Source organism: Bufo gargarizans, chromosome 1 (genome assembly GCF_014858855.1).
Source record: "Bufo gargarizans isolate SCDJY-AF-19 chromosome 1, ASM1485885v1, whole genome shotgun sequence".
In the NCBI taxonomy this organism is placed as follows: Eukaryota; Metazoa; Chordata; class Amphibia; order Anura; family Bufonidae; genus Bufo; species Bufo gargarizans.
The window spans coordinates 701,075,204-701,096,802 of record NC_058080.1 but is presented as its reverse complement, the minus strand read 5'-3'; the positions used below and the strand labels follow the sequence as shown (position 1 = coordinate 701,096,802).

The 21,599-nt window shown below is 42.8% G+C and overlaps 1 protein-coding gene across 1 annotated transcript in view; it reads right to left on the bottom strand.

The window, feature by feature from the left end:
• Positions 1-21,599, bottom strand: part of LOC122924806 (von Willebrand factor A domain-containing protein 5A-like) — a 274,200-nt gene that overhangs the window by 15,967 nt on the left and 236,634 nt on the right. Inside the window, exons 19-22 of the mRNA XM_044276248.1 lie at positions 19,909-19,926; positions 14,798-14,868; positions 14,640-14,718; positions 457-474 (exon numbers count right to left, since the gene is read on the bottom strand). Of these exons, the coding sequence (XP_044132183.1) occupies positions 457-474; positions 14,640-14,718; positions 14,798-14,868; positions 19,909-19,926 (186 nt within the window). The remainder of the gene's footprint in view (positions 1-456; positions 475-14,639; positions 14,719-14,797; positions 14,869-19,908; positions 19,927-21,599) is intronic.

Genomic DNA, 21,599 nt, shown 5'->3' with positions numbered 1-21,599 from the left:
TAGTGAACACTTCAACAACACCCAATCAAATGTCCCATAACAGAGAAGATGAAAAACAGTGGTGTCAGAAAAAACAACAGTGATACCAGACAAAAAAGTCTGTGGAGGATCTATCTGTAAAGTAAGGATCTTGGAACTTGGATCACTACATGTAACACCTTTAGGACATTAGCAGCCCACTTTTTATCTTCACTCCTTCAAGTTTTTTTTTCCATTTTCCAGCAGTGTATTTCTTACAGAGAACGGGGCAGAACAGATGGAAATTTCTCTTCTTTGATTAGGCCTAGTCAACAACTACCAGCAGACACATCCAGAGCATTGCATTGAGCGCAACATTTTGCAACAACTAGAAACTTTTGCAACAATCACATATTAATGACATATCTTGCAGTTCATTGAATTCACACCGATGATGGGTTAAAAAGGAGAATCTAAGTAGAATAAAGAGAACCTTACCTGAGACGGGATCAGAATCTGTGAAAGAAAAGCAAATGATTGCAGAATATCAGTCCATATACCACACACTACTGTCCACACTGTGATTAATTACTATAGAGGGGAAATGCTAGAGAAATAGCATTCTTAGCTTATAATACTATTACTACACTAGGATGTGCTATATATTACTGCTCTTTTTATCTGGTTGCCCTCTGCCCTATTTATCTGACCACTATATGTTGTATGATATCGCTATATTTATTTTATGCACTTAGCACTTATATAGCGCTGACATATAGTGATGTCCCGAACTATTCGCTGGCGAACATAGGTTGTTCTCGTTCGCCGTGGCGGGCGAACATATACGATGTTCGGTCCACCCCCTATACATCATCATTGAGTAAACTTTGACCCTGTACCTCACAGTCAGCATACACATTCCAGCCAATCAGCAGCAGACCCTCCCTCCCAGACCCTCCCACCTCCTGGACAGCATCCATTTTAGATTTATTCGGAAGCTGCATTCTCAGTGAGAGGAGGGACAGTGCTGCTGCTGCTGATCTAATAGGGAAAGCATTAGCTAGGGCATTGTTCTGTGTCCACAGACTCATCTGCTGTAAGGACAGCATCCTGACAGCACCCCTAAAAGCCCTTTTCAGGGCTGGTACATCAGTCTGCTTCTTATATATATATATATATATATATATATATATATATTGCAGTTGCCTGCCCGTGTGTGAGAGGCTGCAAGCTCAGTCACAGACTGTACTGTGTGCACACCATTCATACAGGGTGTCACAGACAATACCTTGCAGATAAAAAAAATTCTATTTAATATTTTGCAAGCCAGTGTGTGTCAGGCCCACACAGACTGTACTGTGGCCACTGGCTAGGCCTCCACTCATACCGTTACAGGGTGTCACTCACTCACAAATACCTTGCAGATAAAAAAAATTATATTTAATATTTTTCTGCGATATAATCCCAGTTGCAAGCCAGTGTGTGTCTGGCCCCAGACTGTACTGTGGCTACTGGCTAGGCCTCCACTCATACCGTTACAGGGTGTCACTCACTCACAAATACCTTGCAGATAAAAAAAATATATTTAATATTTTTCTGTGATATAATCCCAGTTGCAAGCCAGTGTGTGTCAGGCCCACACAGACTGTACTGTGGCCACTGGCTAGGCCTCCACTCATACAATTACAGGGTGACACTCACTCACAAATACCTTGTAGATACAAAAAAATGATATTTAATATTTTTCTGTGATATAATCCCAGTTGCAAGCCAGTGTGTGTCAGGCTTACTCAGACTGTACTGTGGCCACTGGCTAGGCCTCCACTCATACCATTACAGGGTGTCACTCACTCACAAATACCTTACAGATAAAAAAAAAATCTATTTAATATTTTTCTGTGATATAATCCCAGTTGCAAGCCAGTGTGTGTCAGGCCTCAGACTGTACTGTGGCCACTGGCTAGGCCACCACTCATACCGTTACAGGGTGTCACTCACTCACAAATACCTTGCAGATAAAAAAAATTCTATTTAATATTTTTCTGTGATATAATCCCAGTTGCAAGCCAGTGTGTGTCAGGCCCACACAGACTGTACTGTGGCCACTGGCTAGGCCTCCACTCATACCATTACAGGGTGTCACTCACTCACAAATACCTTGCAGATAAAAAAAATTCTATTTAATATTTTTCTGTGATATAATCCCATTTGCAAGCCAGTGTGTGTCAGGCCCAAGACTGTACTCTGGCCACTGGCTAGGCCTCCACTCATACCGTTACAGGGTGTCACTCAGAAATACCTTGCAGATAAAAAAAATAATATTTAATATTTTTCTGTGATATAATCCCATTTGCAAGCCAGTGTGTGTCAGGCCCCAGACTGTACTGTGGCCACTGGCTAGGCCTCCACTCATACCGTTACAGGGTGTCACTCACTCACAAATACCTTGCAGATAAAAAAAATTATATTTAATATTTTTCTGTGATATAATCCCATTTGCAAGCCAGTGTGTGTCAGGCCCAAGACTGTACTGTGGCCACTGACTAGGCCTCCACTCATACCGTTACAGGGTGACACTCACTCACAAATACCTTGCAGATAAAAAAATTATATTTAATATTTTTCTGTGAAATAATCCCAGTTGCAAGCCAGTGTGTGTCTGGCCCCAGACTGTACTGTGGCCACTGGCTAGGCCTCCACTCATACCGTTACAGGGTGTCACTCACTCACAAATAACTTGCAGATAAAAAAAATTATATTTAATATTTTTCTGTGATATAATCCCAGTTGCAAGCCAGTGTGTGTCTGGCCCCAGACTGTACTCTGGCCACTGGCTAGGCCTCTACTCATACCGTTACAGGGTGTCACTCACTCAGAAATACCTTGCAGATAAAAAAAATTATATTTAATATTTTTCTGTGATATAATCCCATTTGCAAGCCAGTGTGTGTCAGGCCCCAGACTGTACTGTGGCCACTGGCTAGGCCTCCACTCATACCGTTACAGGGTGTCACTCACTCACAAATACCTTGCAGATAAAAAAAATTCTATTTAATATTTTTCTGTGATATAATCCCATTTGCAAGCCAGTGTGTGTCAGGCCCCAGACTGTACTGTGGCCACTGGCTAGGCCTCCACTCATACCGTTACAGGGTGTCACTCACTCACAAATACCTTGCAGATAAAAAAAATTCTATTTAATATTTTTCTGTGATATAATCCCATTTGCAAGCCAGTGTGTGTCAGGCCCAAGACTGTACTGTGGCCACTGACTAGGCCTCCACTCATACCGTTACAGGGTGACACTCACTCAGAAATACCTTGCAGATAAAAAAATTATATTTAATATTTTTCTGTGATATAATCCCATTTGCAAGCCAGTGTGTGTCTGGCCCCAGACTGTACTGTGGCCACTGGCTAGGCCTCCACTCATACCGTTACAGGGTGTCACTCACTCACAAATAACTTGCAGATAAAAAAAATTCTATTTAATATTTTTCTGTGATATAATCCCAGTTGCAAGCCAGTGTGTGTCTGGCCCCAGACTGTACTGTGGCCACTGGCTAGGCCTCCACTCATACCGTTACAGGGTGTCACTCACTCAGAAATACCTTGCAGATAAAAAAAATTCTATTTAATATTTTTCTGTGATATAATCCCATTTGCAAGCCAGTGTGTGTCAGGCCCCAGACTGTACTGTGGCCACTGGCTAGGCCTCCACTCATACCGTTACAGGGTGTCACTCACTCACAAATACCTTGCAGATAAAAAAAATTCTATTTAATATTTTTCTGTGATATAATCCTATTTGCAAGCCAGTTTGTGTCTGGCCACAGACTGTACTGTGGCAACTGGCTAGGCCTCCACTCATACCGTTACAGGGTGTCACTCACTCACAAATACCTTGCAGATAAAAAAAATTATATTTAATATTTTTCTGTGATATAATCCCAGTTGCAAGCCAGTGTGTGTCAGGCCCCAGACTGTACTGTGGCCACTGGCTAGGCCTCCACTCATACCCTTACAGGGTGTCACTCACTCACAAATACCTTGCAGATAAAAAAAATTCTATTTAATATTTTTCTGTGATATAATCCCAGTTGCAAGCCAGTGTGTGTCTGGCCCCAGACTGTACTGTGGCCACTGGCTAGGCCTCCACTCATACCGTTACAGGGTGTCACTCACTCACAAATACTTTGTAGATAAAACAAATTCTATTTAATATTTTTCTGTGATATAATCCCATTTGCAAGCCAGTGTGTGTCTGGCCCCAGACTGTACTGTGGCCACTGGCTAGGCCTCCACTCATACCGTTACAGGGTGTCACTCACTCACAAATACCTTGCAGATAAAAAAAATTATATTTAATATATTTCTGTGATATAATCCTATTTGCAAGCCAGTGTGTGTCTGGCCCCAGACTGTACTGTGGCCACTGGCTAGGACTCCACTCATACCGTTACAGGGTGTCACTCACTCACAAATACCTTGCAGATAAAAAAATTATATTTAATATTTTTCTGTGATATAATCCCATTTGCAAGCCAGTGTGTGTCAGGCCCACACAGACTGTACTGTGCCCTCTGCCCACCAGGGTGGCACAGTACCTTGCACGCATAGTACCACTTATCTAAAAAAAAAATGACAGGCAGAGGAAGGCCACCCAGCAGGGGCCATCGTGGTCGTGGTTCTGTGAACAGCTTCCGCTAAGAACCTTGACGCACCATCCTCCTCCAGCTCAGCTTTGGTCACCTGCTCTCAAGTTACCACTCTCCCGCCCGCCGCCACCACCACCACTACCACCACAGCCGCTTTACTTGATCCCTCAGAGGAGTTATTTACACATCAGTTGGATGAAATTAGTGATGCGCAACCATTATTGCCAGAGGATGTATATAATAGGGATATGTCTCAGTCAGGCAGCATTACACACATGGACGTACAGTGTGATGATGATGATGTTGTAACCGCTGCTGCTTCCATTGCTGAGGTGTCAGATACAAGTGAAGTGGTTGATGATGTGTCCGTGGATGCCACGTGGGTGCCTGCTCGAAAAGAAGAAGAAGAGGGGGAAAGTTCAGAAGGGGAGACAAAGAGAAGGAGGAGACAAGTTGGAAGCAGGGGGAGGTCGTCGCAAGGAGTTAGTGGCACAGTCAGACAGCATGTATCGGCACCCGGGGTCAGCCAGACAGCACGCCAATCAACGCATGCTGTTGCCACCACCAGAATGTCGTCATTGCAAAGCTCAGCAGTGTGGCATTTTTTTGGTGTGTCTGCCTCTGATAACAGCAATGCCTTTTGCAACCTGTGCCAAAAGAAACTGAGGCGTGGGAAGTCCAACACCCACCTCGGTACAACTGCTTTGCGAAGGCACATGATCTCACATCACAAACGCCAATGGGATCAACACATGAGTACAAGCAGCACACAAACTCAAAGCCACCATCCTCCTCCTGGTCCAGCATCTTCAGCCACGTAAACCACTGCTGTCCTCCTTGCCCCCTCTCAACCACCCGCCACTCCGCCTCTCACCTTCAGCAGTTCCATCTCATCTGCCCACAGTCAGGTGTCTGTAAAGGAAATGTTTGAGCGTAAGAAGCCAATGTCACAGAGTCACCCCCTTGCCAGGTGTCTGACAGCTGGCTTGACGGAACTCTTAGCCCGCCAGCTTTTACCATACCAGCTGGTGGAGTCTGAGGCCTTCAAAAAATGTGTCGCTATTGGGACACCACAGTGGAAGCTACCCGGACAAATTTTTTTTTCAAAAAAGGCAATCCCAAACCTCTACTCAGTGATTGAAAAGGAAGTCATGGCATCTCTTGCATACAGTGTTGGGCAAGGGTCCATCTGACCACTGATACCTGGTCTTGAAGCACGGTCAGGGCAGGTATATGACCTACACTGCGCATTGGGTCAACCTGCTGACGGCTGCCAAGCATGGAATGAGTTGGTGACACCGCCACGACTTGCAGGCAGGCCTACTGCCACCTCCTCTACTCCTCATACTCCATCCTCTTCCATAACCTCCTCGGCTGAGTCCTCTTCTGCTGCGGCGTCTAGCTGCACATCAACTGAATCCCCCCAGCTCCCCAGGGGCTATTCCACATCCTGGATACGGCAGTGTCACGCTCTCTTGGTTGACTTGCCTGAAAGCAGAGAGCCACCCCGGACCAGCTCTCCTGTCCGTCCTGAACGCACAGGTGGATCAGTGGCTGACCCCGCACCAATTGGAGATCAGCAAAGTGGTGTGTGACAATGGAAGCAATTTGTTGGTGGCATTGAATTTGGGCAAGTTGTCACATGTGCCGTGCATGGCACATGTGTTGAATCTCATCGTACAACGCTTTGTGTCTAAGTACCCAGGCTTACAAGACGTTCTCAAGCAGGCCAGGAAGGTGTGTGGCCATTTCAGGCGTTCCTACACGGCCATGGCACACTTTTCAGACATTCAGCGCCGAAACAACATGCCAGTGAGGCACTTGATTTGCGACAGCCCGACACATTGGAATTCAACACTCCTAATGTTCGACCGCCTGCTCCAACAAGAAGAATCCGTCAACGAGTATTTGTATGACCGGGGTGCTAGGACAGCCTCTGCGGAGCTGGGAATTTTTTTGCCACGTTACTGGACGTTCATGCGCAATGCCTGTAGGCTCATGCGTCCTTTTGAGGAGGTGACAAACCTAGTCAGTCGCACCGAAGGCACCATCAGCAACCTCATCCCATTTGTTTTATTTCTGGAGCGTGCCCTGCGAAGAGTGCTGGATCAGGCTGTAGATGAGCGTGAAGAGGAAGAGTTGTGGTCACCATCACCACCAGAAACAGCCTTGTCATCATCGCTTGCCGGGCCTGCGGCAACGCTGCAAGAGAAGTATGAGGAAGAGGAGTAAGAGGAGGAATGTGGCTTTGAGGAGGAGGAAGACCAACCACAGCAGGCATCCCAGGGTGCTTGTTGTTGTCACCTATCTGGGACCCGTGGTGTTGTACGTGGCTGGGGTGAAGAACAGACCGACAATGACATCAGTGAGGACGAGGAACGGGAAATGAGTAGCTCTGCATTCAACCTTGTGCAAATGGGGTCTTTCATGCTGTCATGTCTGTTGAGGGACCCTCGTATAAAAAGGATGAAGGAGAACGACCTGTACTGGGTGGCCACGCTACTAGACCCCCGGTATAAGCAGAAAGTGGGGGAAATGTTACCAAATTACCGAAAGTCAGAAAGGATGCTGCAGTTCAAAACCAAACTAAAAAATATGCTTTACACAGCCTATAAGGGGGATGTCACAGCACAACTGGAATCTAACTGGGGAAGAGGTGAAAGTAATCCTCCTCCTACCATGACCATGGCGGCAAGGACAGGACGCTTTACAGACGTGTTGTTGATGGAGGACATGCGGAGCTTTTTCAGTCCTACACATCGCCACAGCCCTTCGGGATCCAGCCTTAGAGAATGTCTCGACTGACAGGTAGCAGACTACCTCGCCTTAACTGCAGATATCGACACTCTGAGGAGCGTTGAACCCCTTGACTACTGGGTGTGCAGGCTTGACCTGTGGCCTGAGCTATCCCAGTTTGCGATAGAACTTCTGGCCGGCCCCGCTTCAAGTGTCCTGTCAGAAAGGACCTTCAGTGCAGCAGGAGGCATTGTCACTGACAAAAGAAGTCGCCTCGGTCAAAAAAGTGTTGATTACCTCACCTTCAGTAAGACGAATGAGGCATGGATCCCGAAGGGACTGACAGTGGGGGATACGTTTGACTAACAAAAGGCCTGATGACATGCTTTGGCCTCAAAATGGTCCCCACGCTGCTGTATTTAATGTCTGTATACCGGATGACTTTCGTGAATTCTCCGCCACCAACTAGGGTTCAAGCCGCAATGTTTTAGTCACCTTTCTGCCTTGAAAACATCAATTTTTCCGGCCGCTGCTACAACAGCGGCTGCAACAATACCATTATTTTTCAGGCATGTGTACATGCAAAAACAAAACAAAAAAAAATGGCACATACAAGTGTAAATTCCCCTTCGTGATCGTTACCTTGTTGTGCTGAAGGGGCTTGCGTATCACAATGAAGCGATCATCACCTCAATGAGTGTGTTGGCAATGTTGCCACACCCCCAGATGATAAGGCCGTTGCTTCATTATGATCAGACCAAAAGCGATCGGCTGGATAATTTTTCATAGAAAAAACATTAATTATATATTTTTTTTAAGTTGTATGGGTTTATAATACATAAAATAAAAAATCATAATAAAGTCTCTTAATAGTTTATTAGAAATAATGCAGACAATTTAAAAAATCCCCATCAATTCCAATACAAAGCAAGTACAAAGCTCAGAACTAAATTATTGCAGGATGTCGTAATGGTTCGTTAATTCGACAATGGTTAATCAATTCAACACATGTCCCCGGATAGGGGACGTAAGAGGGATTAAACTGATAGGAATAGTACTAGTTAAGACACCACTCATATAGGGTGTCACAACACATTGCTCCGTGCACGCACAGTGCCCCAACTTGGGAGTAAGAGGACCGACCAAGCTGCTTTTTCCATCTCCCGATTCAGTTTGTGTTGTATCAGAGTTTGGTCTGTCACTGTGAAGGCAGTCGAAGGTACCCGGCCTAAATTTTTTTTCACAAAAGGCAATCCCTGATATGGGACGTAACAGGGATTAAACTGATGAGAATAGTACTACAGAAAATACCACTCATATCGGGTGTGACAGTAAATTGCACAGCGCAGACGCAGTGACCGTGGATTAAAACAAAGGGGAGGGAGCCAGCGTTTTTTAACCATTTCCCCGTTCGAAAAATCTATTTAATAAATGGACCCCAGATTGGGGACGTAACAGGGATTAAACTGATGAGAATAGTACTACAGAAAATACCACTCACGGGTGTGACAGTAAATTGCACGGCGCAGACGCAGTGACCGTGGATTCAAACAAAGGGGAGGGAGCCAGCGTTTTTTTAACCATCTCCCCGTTCGAAAAATCTATTTAATAAATGGACCCCAGATTGGGGACGTAACAGGGATTAAACTGATGAGAATAGTACTACAGAAAATACCACTCACGGGTGTGACAGTAAATTGCACGGCGCAGACGCAGTGACCGTGGATTCAAACAAAGGGGAGGGAGCCAGCGTTTTTTTAACCATCTCCCCATTCGAAAAATCAATTAAATTCACCTTTCGGGGACCCTTGGTGTTGTACGTGGCTGGGTGGAGGAAGAAACCTTCAATGACATCAACGGGACATGGCTAGCTTGGTATCCAACCTTCTGCAAATGGGAAGTTTGTGGTTGGGCAAATGGACTGTTTGCGGTTGTTTGCGGTGCAATAAAAGGGGAGTTTGGTCTGTCAATGTCTGTGAAGCGGGCGTAACCCTTATACTACCTGATCGATACAACATCATACCTGATCGTATACACACACTAGATGTTTTAAACCACGTTGTTCAAAATAATTTAGGATTGTTAGGTGATTTATGCCCTTTATGGATTAAAATCCAACTCTGCGTCAACTATGTAATTTTCCATGGGAGTTTTGCCATAGATCCCCCTCCGACATGCCACAGTACAGGTGTTAGTCCCCTTGAAACAACTTTCCCATCACTACTGTGGCTAGAAAGAGTCCCTGTGGGTTTTAAAATTCGCCTGCCTTTTGAAGTCTATGGCGGTTCGCGAACATTTACAGAAATTCGCGTTCGCCGTTCGCGAACGGAAAATTTTGTGTTCGCGACATCTCTACTGACATATTCTGCAGCACTCACAATCTAAGTTCCCTATCAGTATGTCTTTGGAGTGTGGAAGGAAACCGGAGAACCCAGAGGAAACCCACACGGGGAGAACATACAAACTCCATGCAGATGTTGTCTTTGGTCAGATTTGAATCCAGGACTCAGGGCTGCAAGGCAACAAAGCTAACCACTGAGCCACCATGCTGCCCATATATTTGATATTCATCTGGTGACTACATCTGATATTTATCCAGTCGCTATATGTGCTCCTTATCTGGTCACTATATGCTTCATGTGTCATACATCTTATAATTAAAAAAAGAGCCCCCTGATCAACTTCATTTTGAATCTGTATTTGAATCTTCATTTTGAATTTGTATTTTCATGATCAGTCAAAAGTGCCTTTTTCTACAATATATTATCTGATCTTAACAATACAAAAACATCTTACTTACTAAAACTTTCCATTTGTGCTGAAAAGTAAACAAAAAATAGAATTAGAATTTGTGACCATATCCTGCATACAAGTCTCCTACCTTGATGTAATACATTGTATTGTGTATAGGGGGCAGGACTTCTGATATCTACATGTAATTCTTATATGTTCTCTAGGGTCTAGACTTCAGGTTCTCAACCTGTATTGACCATTAGTGATGTCGCGAACATAAAATATTCTGTTCGCGAACGGCGAACGCGAGTTTCCGCAAATGTTCGCGAACGTGCAAACCGCAATAGACTTCAATAGGAAGGCGAATTTTAAAACCCACAGGGACTCTTTGTGGCCACAATAGTGATGGGAAAGTTGTTTCAAGGGGACTAACACCTGGACTGTGGCATGTCGGAGGGGGATCCATGGCAAAACTCCCATGGAAAATTACGTAGTTGACGCAGAGTGTGGTAAGTTGAAATCGCAATGCGATTTATAGAACTTGAATTAATCGCATTGCGAGTTCTACTTTCTCAAATTTGACAGTACATTCTAGCATGGAGTCATTCCCATGGTGATGGGGACGCTCCATGAGCACGGAAGTCGGCAGAAGTTCTGTTGAAATCGCAATGCGATTTATAGAACTTGAATTAATCGCATTGCGATTTCAACTTAGAGCTTCTGCCGACTTCCGTGCTCATGGAGCGTCCCCATCACCATGGGAACGGCTCCATGCTAGAATGTACTGTCGGATTTGAGAAAGTTGTAATTGCAATGCGATTAATGCAGGTTATATTAATCACATTGCGAATTCAACTTAGAGCTGCTGGGTTCCTAATGGTTGTATTGCTAGAATATAACGAAGATTGAGAATATAGTGCTATATTCATTATATTCGTCAATTCTAGCAATACAACCATTAGGAACTTTGCTTGCATTCGCAATGCGATTAATATAACCTGCATTATTCGCATTGCGATTACAACTTAGATCTGAGTTCCTAATGGTTGTATTGCTAGAATTGACAACGAATATAGCACTATAGTCTCAATCTTCGTTATATTCTATCAATATAACCATTAGGAACCCAGCTCTAAGTTGTAATCGCAATGCGAATAATATAACCTGTATTAATCGCATTGCGATTACAACTTTGTGACACTGCAGCTTCAGAATGAATCTAAGATGGATGCTGTCCTTGCTTTTTGATAGGAGGTGGGAGGGTCTGGGAGGGAGGGTCTGCTGCTGATTGGCTGGAATGTGTCTGCTGACTGTGAGGTACAGGGTCAAAGTTTGCTCAATGATGACGTATAGGAGGCGGACCGAACATCGCATATGTTCGCCCGCAGCGGCGAACGCGAACATGCGATATTCGCCGGGAACTGTTCGCCGGCAAATAGTTCGGGCCATCTCTATTCACCATAGTACATGGTGTGATATTTATCTGATCACTATATGTGATATTTATCTGGCCACTATACGTGATTTTTATCTGGTCGCTATATGTGATATTTATCCGGTCACTATATGTGATATTTATCCGGTCACTACATGTGATATTTATCTAGACACTATGGTGGTAATTTATCATGCTGAAATCTGCCTAAATTACGGGTATTTCAGGCGCAGATTGCAGCGCAGAGGTTAGTTGTTGCTGCAATTTGCGACTTCTCCCCGCTCACGCCAGGTCTAAAAAAGTAGGCGCACTGTGGGCGGGGAAGGGGATGGGCCAGTAGGCCCGTCTTATTTACCATTTTCTACGCTTGTTTCAGGCGTAGAAAAAAAGGTCTAAATGTAAGACAACTAGGAACCTGTCTTACATTTAGAACTGGCGGAGGATCCGCGGAAGTTATGTAGAGGGCTGCGCCTCTTAACTGCGGCAGATTCATCGCCAGCTATAGGGCTTTATTAACACCAGCGTCTAAAACGCCTGTCTTATTAACGAGCCCCTATATATGATATTTATCTGTCACTACATGTGATATTTATCTAGACACTATGGGGGAGATTTATCAAACTGGTGTAAATTATAACCGAAACAATCATCTAAAAGATGAAGAATTATGTGTGAGCAAGTACTCAATATTACCAAGAAACAAGGACACACATATACAATAATAATACATTTTTATTAGATAACATCATAATAGACAACAAAATAAACAATAATCAATATAATAAAATAGCAGTAATGCAGTAGCGCTGCGAATCAGCGGCACACCAAAGATACACCGGATAAATGTACCCCCTTAAGACACCCCTCCTAATGGCTTAGCAATAATAATCATACGGAGATAAAAAATCTCCTCAACAAGCCAATGGAGAGCATGTCTTATAATGATATAGGTGATATCTTGCAAAGAGAGTTGCGACAATCATCAAGGATAATATAAGATGTCAGTATAGATATGTCAGAGCCACCCACATGCAATAATCCATGTGGAGCCCATATCCCAACAACAAGCAAGTAGCCACCAATTAAAGATGTAATGGGGGACAAACCTTAGATCTCTGGTGAGCGCACCCCGACGTGCGTTTCGCTCGGCTTCTTCAAGGGGCGTGTCTATCCTGCCTGAACCATACTCTTAAATAGGCCTACAACTGGGAAAATCGACCACTCACATACCGCCATGTACCGTGCCAATATGCTGGTGACGTCACATCTGCCCATACTGGAGCCAGGAAGTGACGCCTATGACGTCATATCCGCCCACACCAGAACCAGGAAGTGGCCTCTCGCGTGAGCTGCACATGTTCATGTGATCATTATCGTCACATGATCGGGATGCGTACTATCATATGCTATGCCGAACTGGGTGGCAATAGTAATCAATGGCATCAGGATGATAAAAACAAATGGCCATCTCAAGTAAGGCTACTAGGATTCAATCCCGAACCGTAACAGATATTAGTGACCCTCACAGATCAGCCTTATAATAGTGGGACATGTTGGTAATTATAATTATAAAGCTCCACTCGGCACCTCAGAATTACAATAGCAGGAGGAGGGGGGAGGAGGGACGAACTACCTTAATTTAATTTAAGCCCCATAAAGTGCAAATGCGTATCAAAACTCACATAATAACAATAAGATCCACAATTAATACAATTCAATTCAATATCAATAAATAAATAAATCCATACATCAATCCATATACTGTATAATAACATCTGAAAGCACATGTATAAATATATAAATAAAAATGAATGAATAATACTAAAAATAGAATCCAATCCACCATCAAATATTAAATCCCATATAAACATATTACACATGATTATATCTATATGATTATATACATGACACTGCCCATAATCGGGACCAAAACGTGACGTTGCTTAACAAAGTTTATAAAATTTGCAAACCATTACAAAAAATGAATTGATATGACTTTACAGAATCAGTGCACAACCAAAAGTGATAAAGTGCAAGGGTTAAAGTTCTCCGTGATCATGCAGTGAGATGTAAAATAAAGCATAAATAACCAATATATAAAGTATAAAGAATTCTTAATACCAAACATCAAGTTGGTAGATGCAAGTGCGATATACGTGCATACATAGACTGTAAAGATTTACATGGCCGAATATATAAATAGATAAGCAGTCAGACATCAGCACCCCATAGTATATACATGATCTTATACGCCATATATAAATTATCGTCCATCCCTAAAGGGGTACGTAGCTATTATCTCCCCCCAGTGATCCGGCCATGTATGAGAAAGAGGTGCAAAGACAGTTGCAGAATGGCAACTGTTATAAGAAATTGACATTAAATCCCCTAACTAAATTCAAGCAAGAACTTGAAGTTATCTTGCAATCAGGGGTAGAGCAGGGTATTATCTCTGGGAGACAAAGTTCCCACCTGTTACCGGATCATCCTGTGAATCCCACCCTCTATCTTTTACCCAAGATACATAAAGATTTGACAAGGCTCCTGGTAGGCCCATCGTATCAGGGGTAAATGGTCTAAATGATGCAGTCTGTAAATACACAGATTAATTTTTACAGCCGCTGGTGGAGGGATTACCAACACATTTAAAGGACACTATGGATATCTTAAGAAAAATAGAGGACATACACCTGGAATTTGATATGCTCATCGCCACATGCGATGTGGAATCTTTGTACACGTCGATTAAACATCAAGACGGGTTGGAAGCCACGGATTTATTTTTAAGGACTACAAGTATGGGTAAGGAGAAGTGCAATTTCATCCTAACTCTTCTCAATTACGTCCTTACTCACAACTTCTTCATTTTTGGGGGGATCCTTCTACCTACAGATCCAGGGCACCGCAATGGGGGCGTCTTGTGCGCCCTCTTATGCAAACTTGTTCCTGGGGCTGTGGGAGAGGGATATCCTCCAGTCCAATCCCCTGCCAGAGTCTAACAAGGTCTAATATTGGGGCAGGTATATCGATGATATACTGATTATCTGGCAGGGGACTGAAGAGGAGTTTGGGCGTTATATTCGACTGCTGAACAACATTAGTAAGAATATTAAACTTACCTTTAAGGTGGCCCGTACGAATGTTGAGTTTTCGGACGTGGTTTTCCAGGTGGATGCGACTGGCCATCTGGGTACTAACCTGTACCGAAAAGAAACCTCTGTGAATGCACTTCTACATGCAGGTTTGTCACACCCTGGCAATTTGATAAAGAGCATACCAGTGGGTCAGTTCCTGCGAGCCCGTAGGATATGTTTGGCCGACGAGTCTCTTGAGATAAAGGCGGAGGACCTCAGAAGAAGATTTGGAGAGAGAGGTTATGGTAATTGTTGCATCGAGACAGCTTATAAGAGAGCACGACTATCAAAGAGGCGATTAACTTCATAAGAAACCAATCTGTCAAGATACGCAACAGATTAGGTTTATCACGGCATTTAACAACAAATGGAAGGAGGTAAATATAGCCCTGAATAAATATTGGAACATCTTGAAATCAGGTCCTCAGTTGCAAGAAGTGATACCCCCATGTGCCTCAGCAACCTCCCGCAGGTATAAGAATCTGAGTGACCAATTAGTCCGCAGTTATTATGCTCACAAGGAAGGTTGTTTGGCCGCCGTGGGGGAGTAAAGAATGTGGGAAGTGCGTTGTCTGTGCCAACATGGACAGGGCAACTCACTTCCACAATGCGGCAGGGGCCAAAGTGTTCAAGATTACACATACGATCACGTGTACGACCATTGGGGTCATTTATTAAGCGAGTTGCCCTTGTGATCTTATTTATGTGGGATTAACGTCTCGACAGCTGAGAAGAAGGGTCAAGGAACATGTACTTTTTTATTCAGGTAGCAAAAGATGAGAAGGACATTACACAACTTAAGACCTTGGCCAGACATTTTAAAGAGAAGTACGATTCAGATGGCATCCTACTTTGCATTAGGGGCATTGACCAAGTGCTTATTTCTGCAAGAGGAGGCGATTGGAAGAAAATATTAGCCCAAAAAGAAACAAAATAGATTTTTTTATTAAATACAGTTGCACCGCTGGGTTTGAATGAGGGCAATAGTTTTGCCCTATTCATTCTAGACGGTGGGGGGATTTAAAATAATTTTTGACCTTTTTTGCTCCATTTTTCTCCTCCCTCTCCTCACAATGCTATCTGTGATGATGTATTCCTCAGTGCCCTCAGTTCAGTTCAGGTGGCTCTCCTCGGGTCATCAGTGCCCTGGGTCTGGGCCTGACACCCAGGACCGTTGTTTTTAACTGTTATTTTAATTGTCTTATTTGTATTTTAACAGGTCCTCGTATATAATTTGCGTAGGTGTCTTATCCTGCCTGATGCTAATAACATTTTATGTGTTTGAGAAATAAAGACGAGCTTTTGATGCTTGTAGCAGCTGATGCTTTGTCTTTCATCTGAGAATGCATGAATCGGATCCATTGGGGAGGAGATAATAGCTACAAACCCCTTTAGGGATGGATGATAATTTATATATAGCGTATAAGATCATGTATATACTATGGGGTGCTGATGTATGACTGCTTATCTATTTATATATTTGGCCATGTAAATCTTTACAGTCTATGTATGCACGTATATCGCACTTGCATCTACCAACTTTATGTTTGGTATTAAGAATTCTTTATACTTTATATATTGGTTATTTATGCTTTATTTCACATCTCACTGCACGGAGCACTGTCACCCTTGCACTTTATCACTTTTGGTTGTGCACTTATTCTTGTAAAGTCATATCAATAAATTTTTTGTAATGGTTTGCAAATTTTATAAACTTTGTTAAGCACCATCACGTTTTGATCCCGATTATAGGCAGAGTCATGTATATAATCATATAGATGTAATATGTTTATATGGGATTTAATATTTGATGGTGGATTGGATTTAATTTTTATTATTCATTCATTTTTAGTTATTTATTTATACATGTGCTTTCAGAAGTTATTATACAATATATGGATTGATGTATGGATTTATTTATTTATTTATTAATATTGAATTGTATTAATTGTGGATCTTATTGTTATTATGTGAGTTTTGATACGCATTTGCACTTTATGGGGCTTAAATTAAATTAAGTAGTTTGTCCCTTCTCCCCCACCCTCCGTCTTTGTAATTCCTCCCCCCTCCTCCTGTTATTGTAATTCTGAGGTGCCGAGTGGAGCTTTATAATTATAATTACCAACATGTCCCACTATTATAAAGCTGATCTGTGAGGGTCACTAATATCAACTACGGTTCGGGATTAAATTCTAGTAGCCTTACTTGAGATAGCTGTTTGTTGTTATCATCCTGATACCATTGGTTACAATGGCCACCCAGTTTGGCATAGCATATGATAGTACGTATCCCGATCATGTGACGATAATGATCACATGAACATGTGCAGCTCACGCGAGAGGCCACTTCCTGGTTCCAGTGTGGGCGGATGTGACATCATAGGCGTCACTTCCTGGCTCCAGTATGGGCGGATGTGACGCCACCGGCGTATCGGCGCGCTACATGGTGGTATGTGAGTGGTTGATTTTCCCAGCTGTAGGCCTATTTAAGAGTATGGTTCAGGCAGGATAGACAAGCCCCCCGAAGAAGCCGAGCGAAACGCGCATCGGGGTGCGCTCACCAGAGATCTAAGGTTTGTCCCTCATTATATCTTTAATTGGTTGCTACTTGCTTGTTGTTGGGATATGGGCTCCACATGGATTATTGCATGTGGGTGGCTCTGACATATCTATACTGACATCTTATATTATCCTTGATGATTGTCGCAACTCTATTTGCAAGATATCACCTATATCATTTTTATACATGCTCTATAATACATGCTCTTGTCACCGCCACTTCTGTGAGAAGGTCTGTTAGATGTTCTTCTCTACCTGCATGACGTTCTTTGTTTTGGTTTCACTTTGTCATCTCCTTTCCTTTTCCCAGCTGTCACCTATTTACACTAATTGTCTCCCTTTATATTCCCTCCCATACTGCCTCACTTTTGCGGTTTATACTTCTTCCTGGATTGTGTTCACTGCTGGAGGCTGCTTCTGCTGATTCCTCAGATAAGTCTGTTTCCTTTATTTGTGTTTCCTTGCTGGCTTGATTCCAGGTGACCCTGACTCTGTCCGTATTAAGTGCAGGGAGTCGGTGGTCGTGTCCCCTCACTATTATAGGGTTTCCAGGTGTTACATAGTATTAGGTACGTGGACATGCAATCGTCTACCATAAAGACCTTTGCATGGGCATAGCATTCAGGGAGAGCTCTAGGGGTTTTATAGGGCTCACCCATATGCTCCTTAGTTTGGGATCAAGCCAGTCGAATATTTATTTATAAGTTCCAGTTTTCTGCAACACCATCCGTAACAGCTCTCCATTGGCTTGTTGAGGAGATTTTTTTTATCTCTGCATGATTATTATTGCCAAGCCATTAGGGAGGGTGTCTTAGAGGGGTACATTTATCCGGTGTATCTTTGGTGTGCCGCTGATTCGCAGCGCTACTGCATTACTGCTATTTTATTATATTGATTATTACTTATTTTGTTGTCTATTATGATGTTATCTAATAAAAATGTATTATTATTGTATATGTTTGTCCCTGTTAGTTGGTAATACTGGTGTAGAGTAGAACTGGCTTAGTTGCCCATAGCAACCAATCAGATTCCACCTTTCATTTTTGACAGCTCCTTTGGAAAATGAAATGTGAAATCTGATTGGTTGCTATATATATATATATATATATATATATATATGCCCTTTATCTGGTCGCTCTATGCTTGTGTCATATATCTTAGAATTAAAAGAGAACCTCCTATCAAAAAAATAAGTCCATCGAGCATCTATATGTAAAGTAAAGATCTTGGAACTTGGATCACTACATGTAACACCTTCCAGGACATATTGTAATAGGCGTTTTATCTTCACTCCTTCAAGTTTTTTTTTTCCCATTTTCCAGCAGTGTATTTCTCACACAGAACGGGGCACAACAGATGGAAATGTCACCGCTTTGATTAGGCCTAGTCAACAACTACCAGCAGACACATCCAGAGGATTGCATTGAGCGGCACATTTTGCAACAACTAGCAATTTTTGCAGCAATCACATACAGTTCATTGTATTCACACAGATGGGTTAAAAAGGAGAACTCAGAGGGGTTTTGTCACTTCAGCAAATGGCATTTATTATACAGAGAAAGTTAATACACTCCACTTATTGATGTATTGTTATTACCGATATTGCTTTCTTTGCTGTCTGAATACATTTTTCTATCTCATTATACACGGCTTGTTTCCATTGTTACGGCCACCCTGCAATCCATCAGCATGGCTGTGCTTGCATATTATAGGAAAAAGCACCAGCCTATGTGCGCTCCCACGGTCCCGGTCACCAGAGAGGCCGACAGTTTTTCCTACAGTATAGTGTGCAAGCACGACCACCACCACTGATGGATTGCAGGGAAAAATGAATCCAGCCAGCAAAGGGAGGCAATATGGACAATCACAATACATTAGTAAATACCTTGTATTAACTTTCTCTACATGATAAATGCTACTTGTTGAAGTGACACAACCCCTTGAAGTAGAACAAAGAGAACCTTACCTAACTCGGTAAAAGAAAGAAAAGCAAATGATTACAGAATATTAGTCCATATACCACACACTACTGTCCACACTGTGATTAATCACTATAGAGGGGAAATGCTAGAGAAATAGCATTCTTAGCTTATAATACTATTACTACACTAGGATGGGCTATATATTACTGCTCTTTTTATCTGGTTGCCCTCTGCCCTATTTATCTGGCCACTAAATGTTGTATGATATCACTATATTTATTTTATGCACTTATATAGCGCTGACATATTCCGCAGCACTTTACAGACATTAGCATTGTCCCCAATGAGGCTCACAATCTAAGTTCCCTATCAGTATGTCTTTGGAGTATGGGAGGAAACCAGAGAACCCAGAAGAAACCCACGTAAACACGGGGAGAACATACAAACTCCATGCAGATGTTGTCCTTGGTCAGATTTAAACCCAGGACCCAGGGCAACAACGCTAACCACTGAGCCACCAGTGCTAACCACTGAGCCACCATGCTGCCCATATATTCGATATTTATCTGGTCACTACATGTGATATTTATCCAGTCGCTATATCTGCTCCTTATCTGGTCACTATATGCTTCATGTGTCATACATCTTATAATTAAAAAAGAGCCCCCTGATCAACTTCATGTTTAATCTCCTGTGTATTTTCATGATCAGTCAAAAGTGCCCTATTCTACAATATATCATCTGACCTTAAAAATACAAAAACACATTACTTACCATAACATGCCGTTGGTGCTGTAAAGTAAACAAAAAATAGAATTAGAATGTGTGACCATATCCTGCATACAAGTCTCCTACCTTGATGTAATACATTGTATTGTGTATAGGGGGCAGGACTTCTGATACCTACATGTAATTCTTATATGTTCTCAAGGGTCTAGACTTCAGGTTCTCAACCTGTATTGACCATAATACATCATCCACTGATGAAGAAAATGGAGGTCCCATGTTCCCCGTTACTACTCTAAACCCGGGCCAAAAAATGGAAAAGAAGACTGACTCTGCTGCAAATTGAAGTCTATCCTTATCTCACAGATGTTTATCGTGTCCTGTCCTTTTTGCGCTAGGTTTACAGTATTGAAGCACTTGCAGTATGAGGATACTGTTGGACAAGCAAAATGTTCTGGGACGATAATGTAAGATGAAGATGGTGTTGACTCATGATGTGTTGGATAAGTATAGTAGCGGGTAATGATGGTGTTGGATGAGGAGAGTAGTGGGTGATTTTCTGTACATTATGATGTTCTGCAGCATCTGATGTTTGCAGTATGATGTTCTGCAGAGCAGTTGAGGTGTGTATTATTAGGGTCTGCAGCATCTGAGGTGTGTATTATTAGGGTCTGCAGCATCTGAGGTGTGTATTTTTAGGGTCTGCAGCATCTGGGGTGTGCATATAATTTTTGAGCATAAGCTATTGTTAAAAGGGTTTTCCGGTTATGTAAAGTTATTCTCTATCCTGTATTTTTTAGATCGGTGGGAGTCCAACTGCTGCGACCCCCACCAATCCCAAAAAAGGAGGCCCGTACCCTGTGAAACCCCCTGAAATTGCCGAGTACAGCTCTGCTGTTCTTTCTCTTCTGAAGGAACCAAGGCTGCTGCAGCTATGTTTCTATAGAGACCTTGCCTGTAGCAGGGCTCCATAGGAGCATAGTGAAATTATCATAGACTCTAATGCTAATTAATTGGAGCCTATGACAGAAGCGATCCAATGATCACACGTTCACATTCCCAAAGGAAAGTGTAAAAAAATATATATATATATATACAGTACAGACCAAAAGTTTGGACACACCTTCTCATTCAAAGAGTTTTCTTTATTTTCATGACTATGAAAATTGTAGATTCACATCGAAGGCATCAAAACTATGAATTGACACATGTGGAATTATATACTTATCAAAAAAGTATGAAACAACTGAAAATATGTCATATTCTAGGTTCTTCAAAGTAGCCACCTTTTGCTTTGATTACTGCTTTGCACACTCTTGGCATTCTCTTGATGAGCTTCAAGAGGTAGTCACCTGAAATGGTCTTCCAACAGTCTTGAAGGAGTTCCCAGAGATGCTTAGCACTTGTTGGCTCTTTTGCCTTCACTGCGGTCCAGCTCACCCCAAACCATCTCGATTGGGTTCAGGTCCGGTGACTGTGGAGGCCAGGTCATCTGGCGCAGCACCCCATCACTCTGCTTCATGGTCAAATAGCCCTTACACAGCCTGGAGGTGTGTTTGGGGTCACAAGCAAAGCACCCCCACACCATCACACCTCCTCCTCCATGCTTCATGGTGGGAACCAGGCATGTAGAGTCCATCTGTTCACCTTTTCTGCGTCGCACAAAGACACTGTGGTTGGAACCAAAGATCTCAAATTTGGACTCATCAGACCAAAGCACAGATTTCCACTGGTATAAT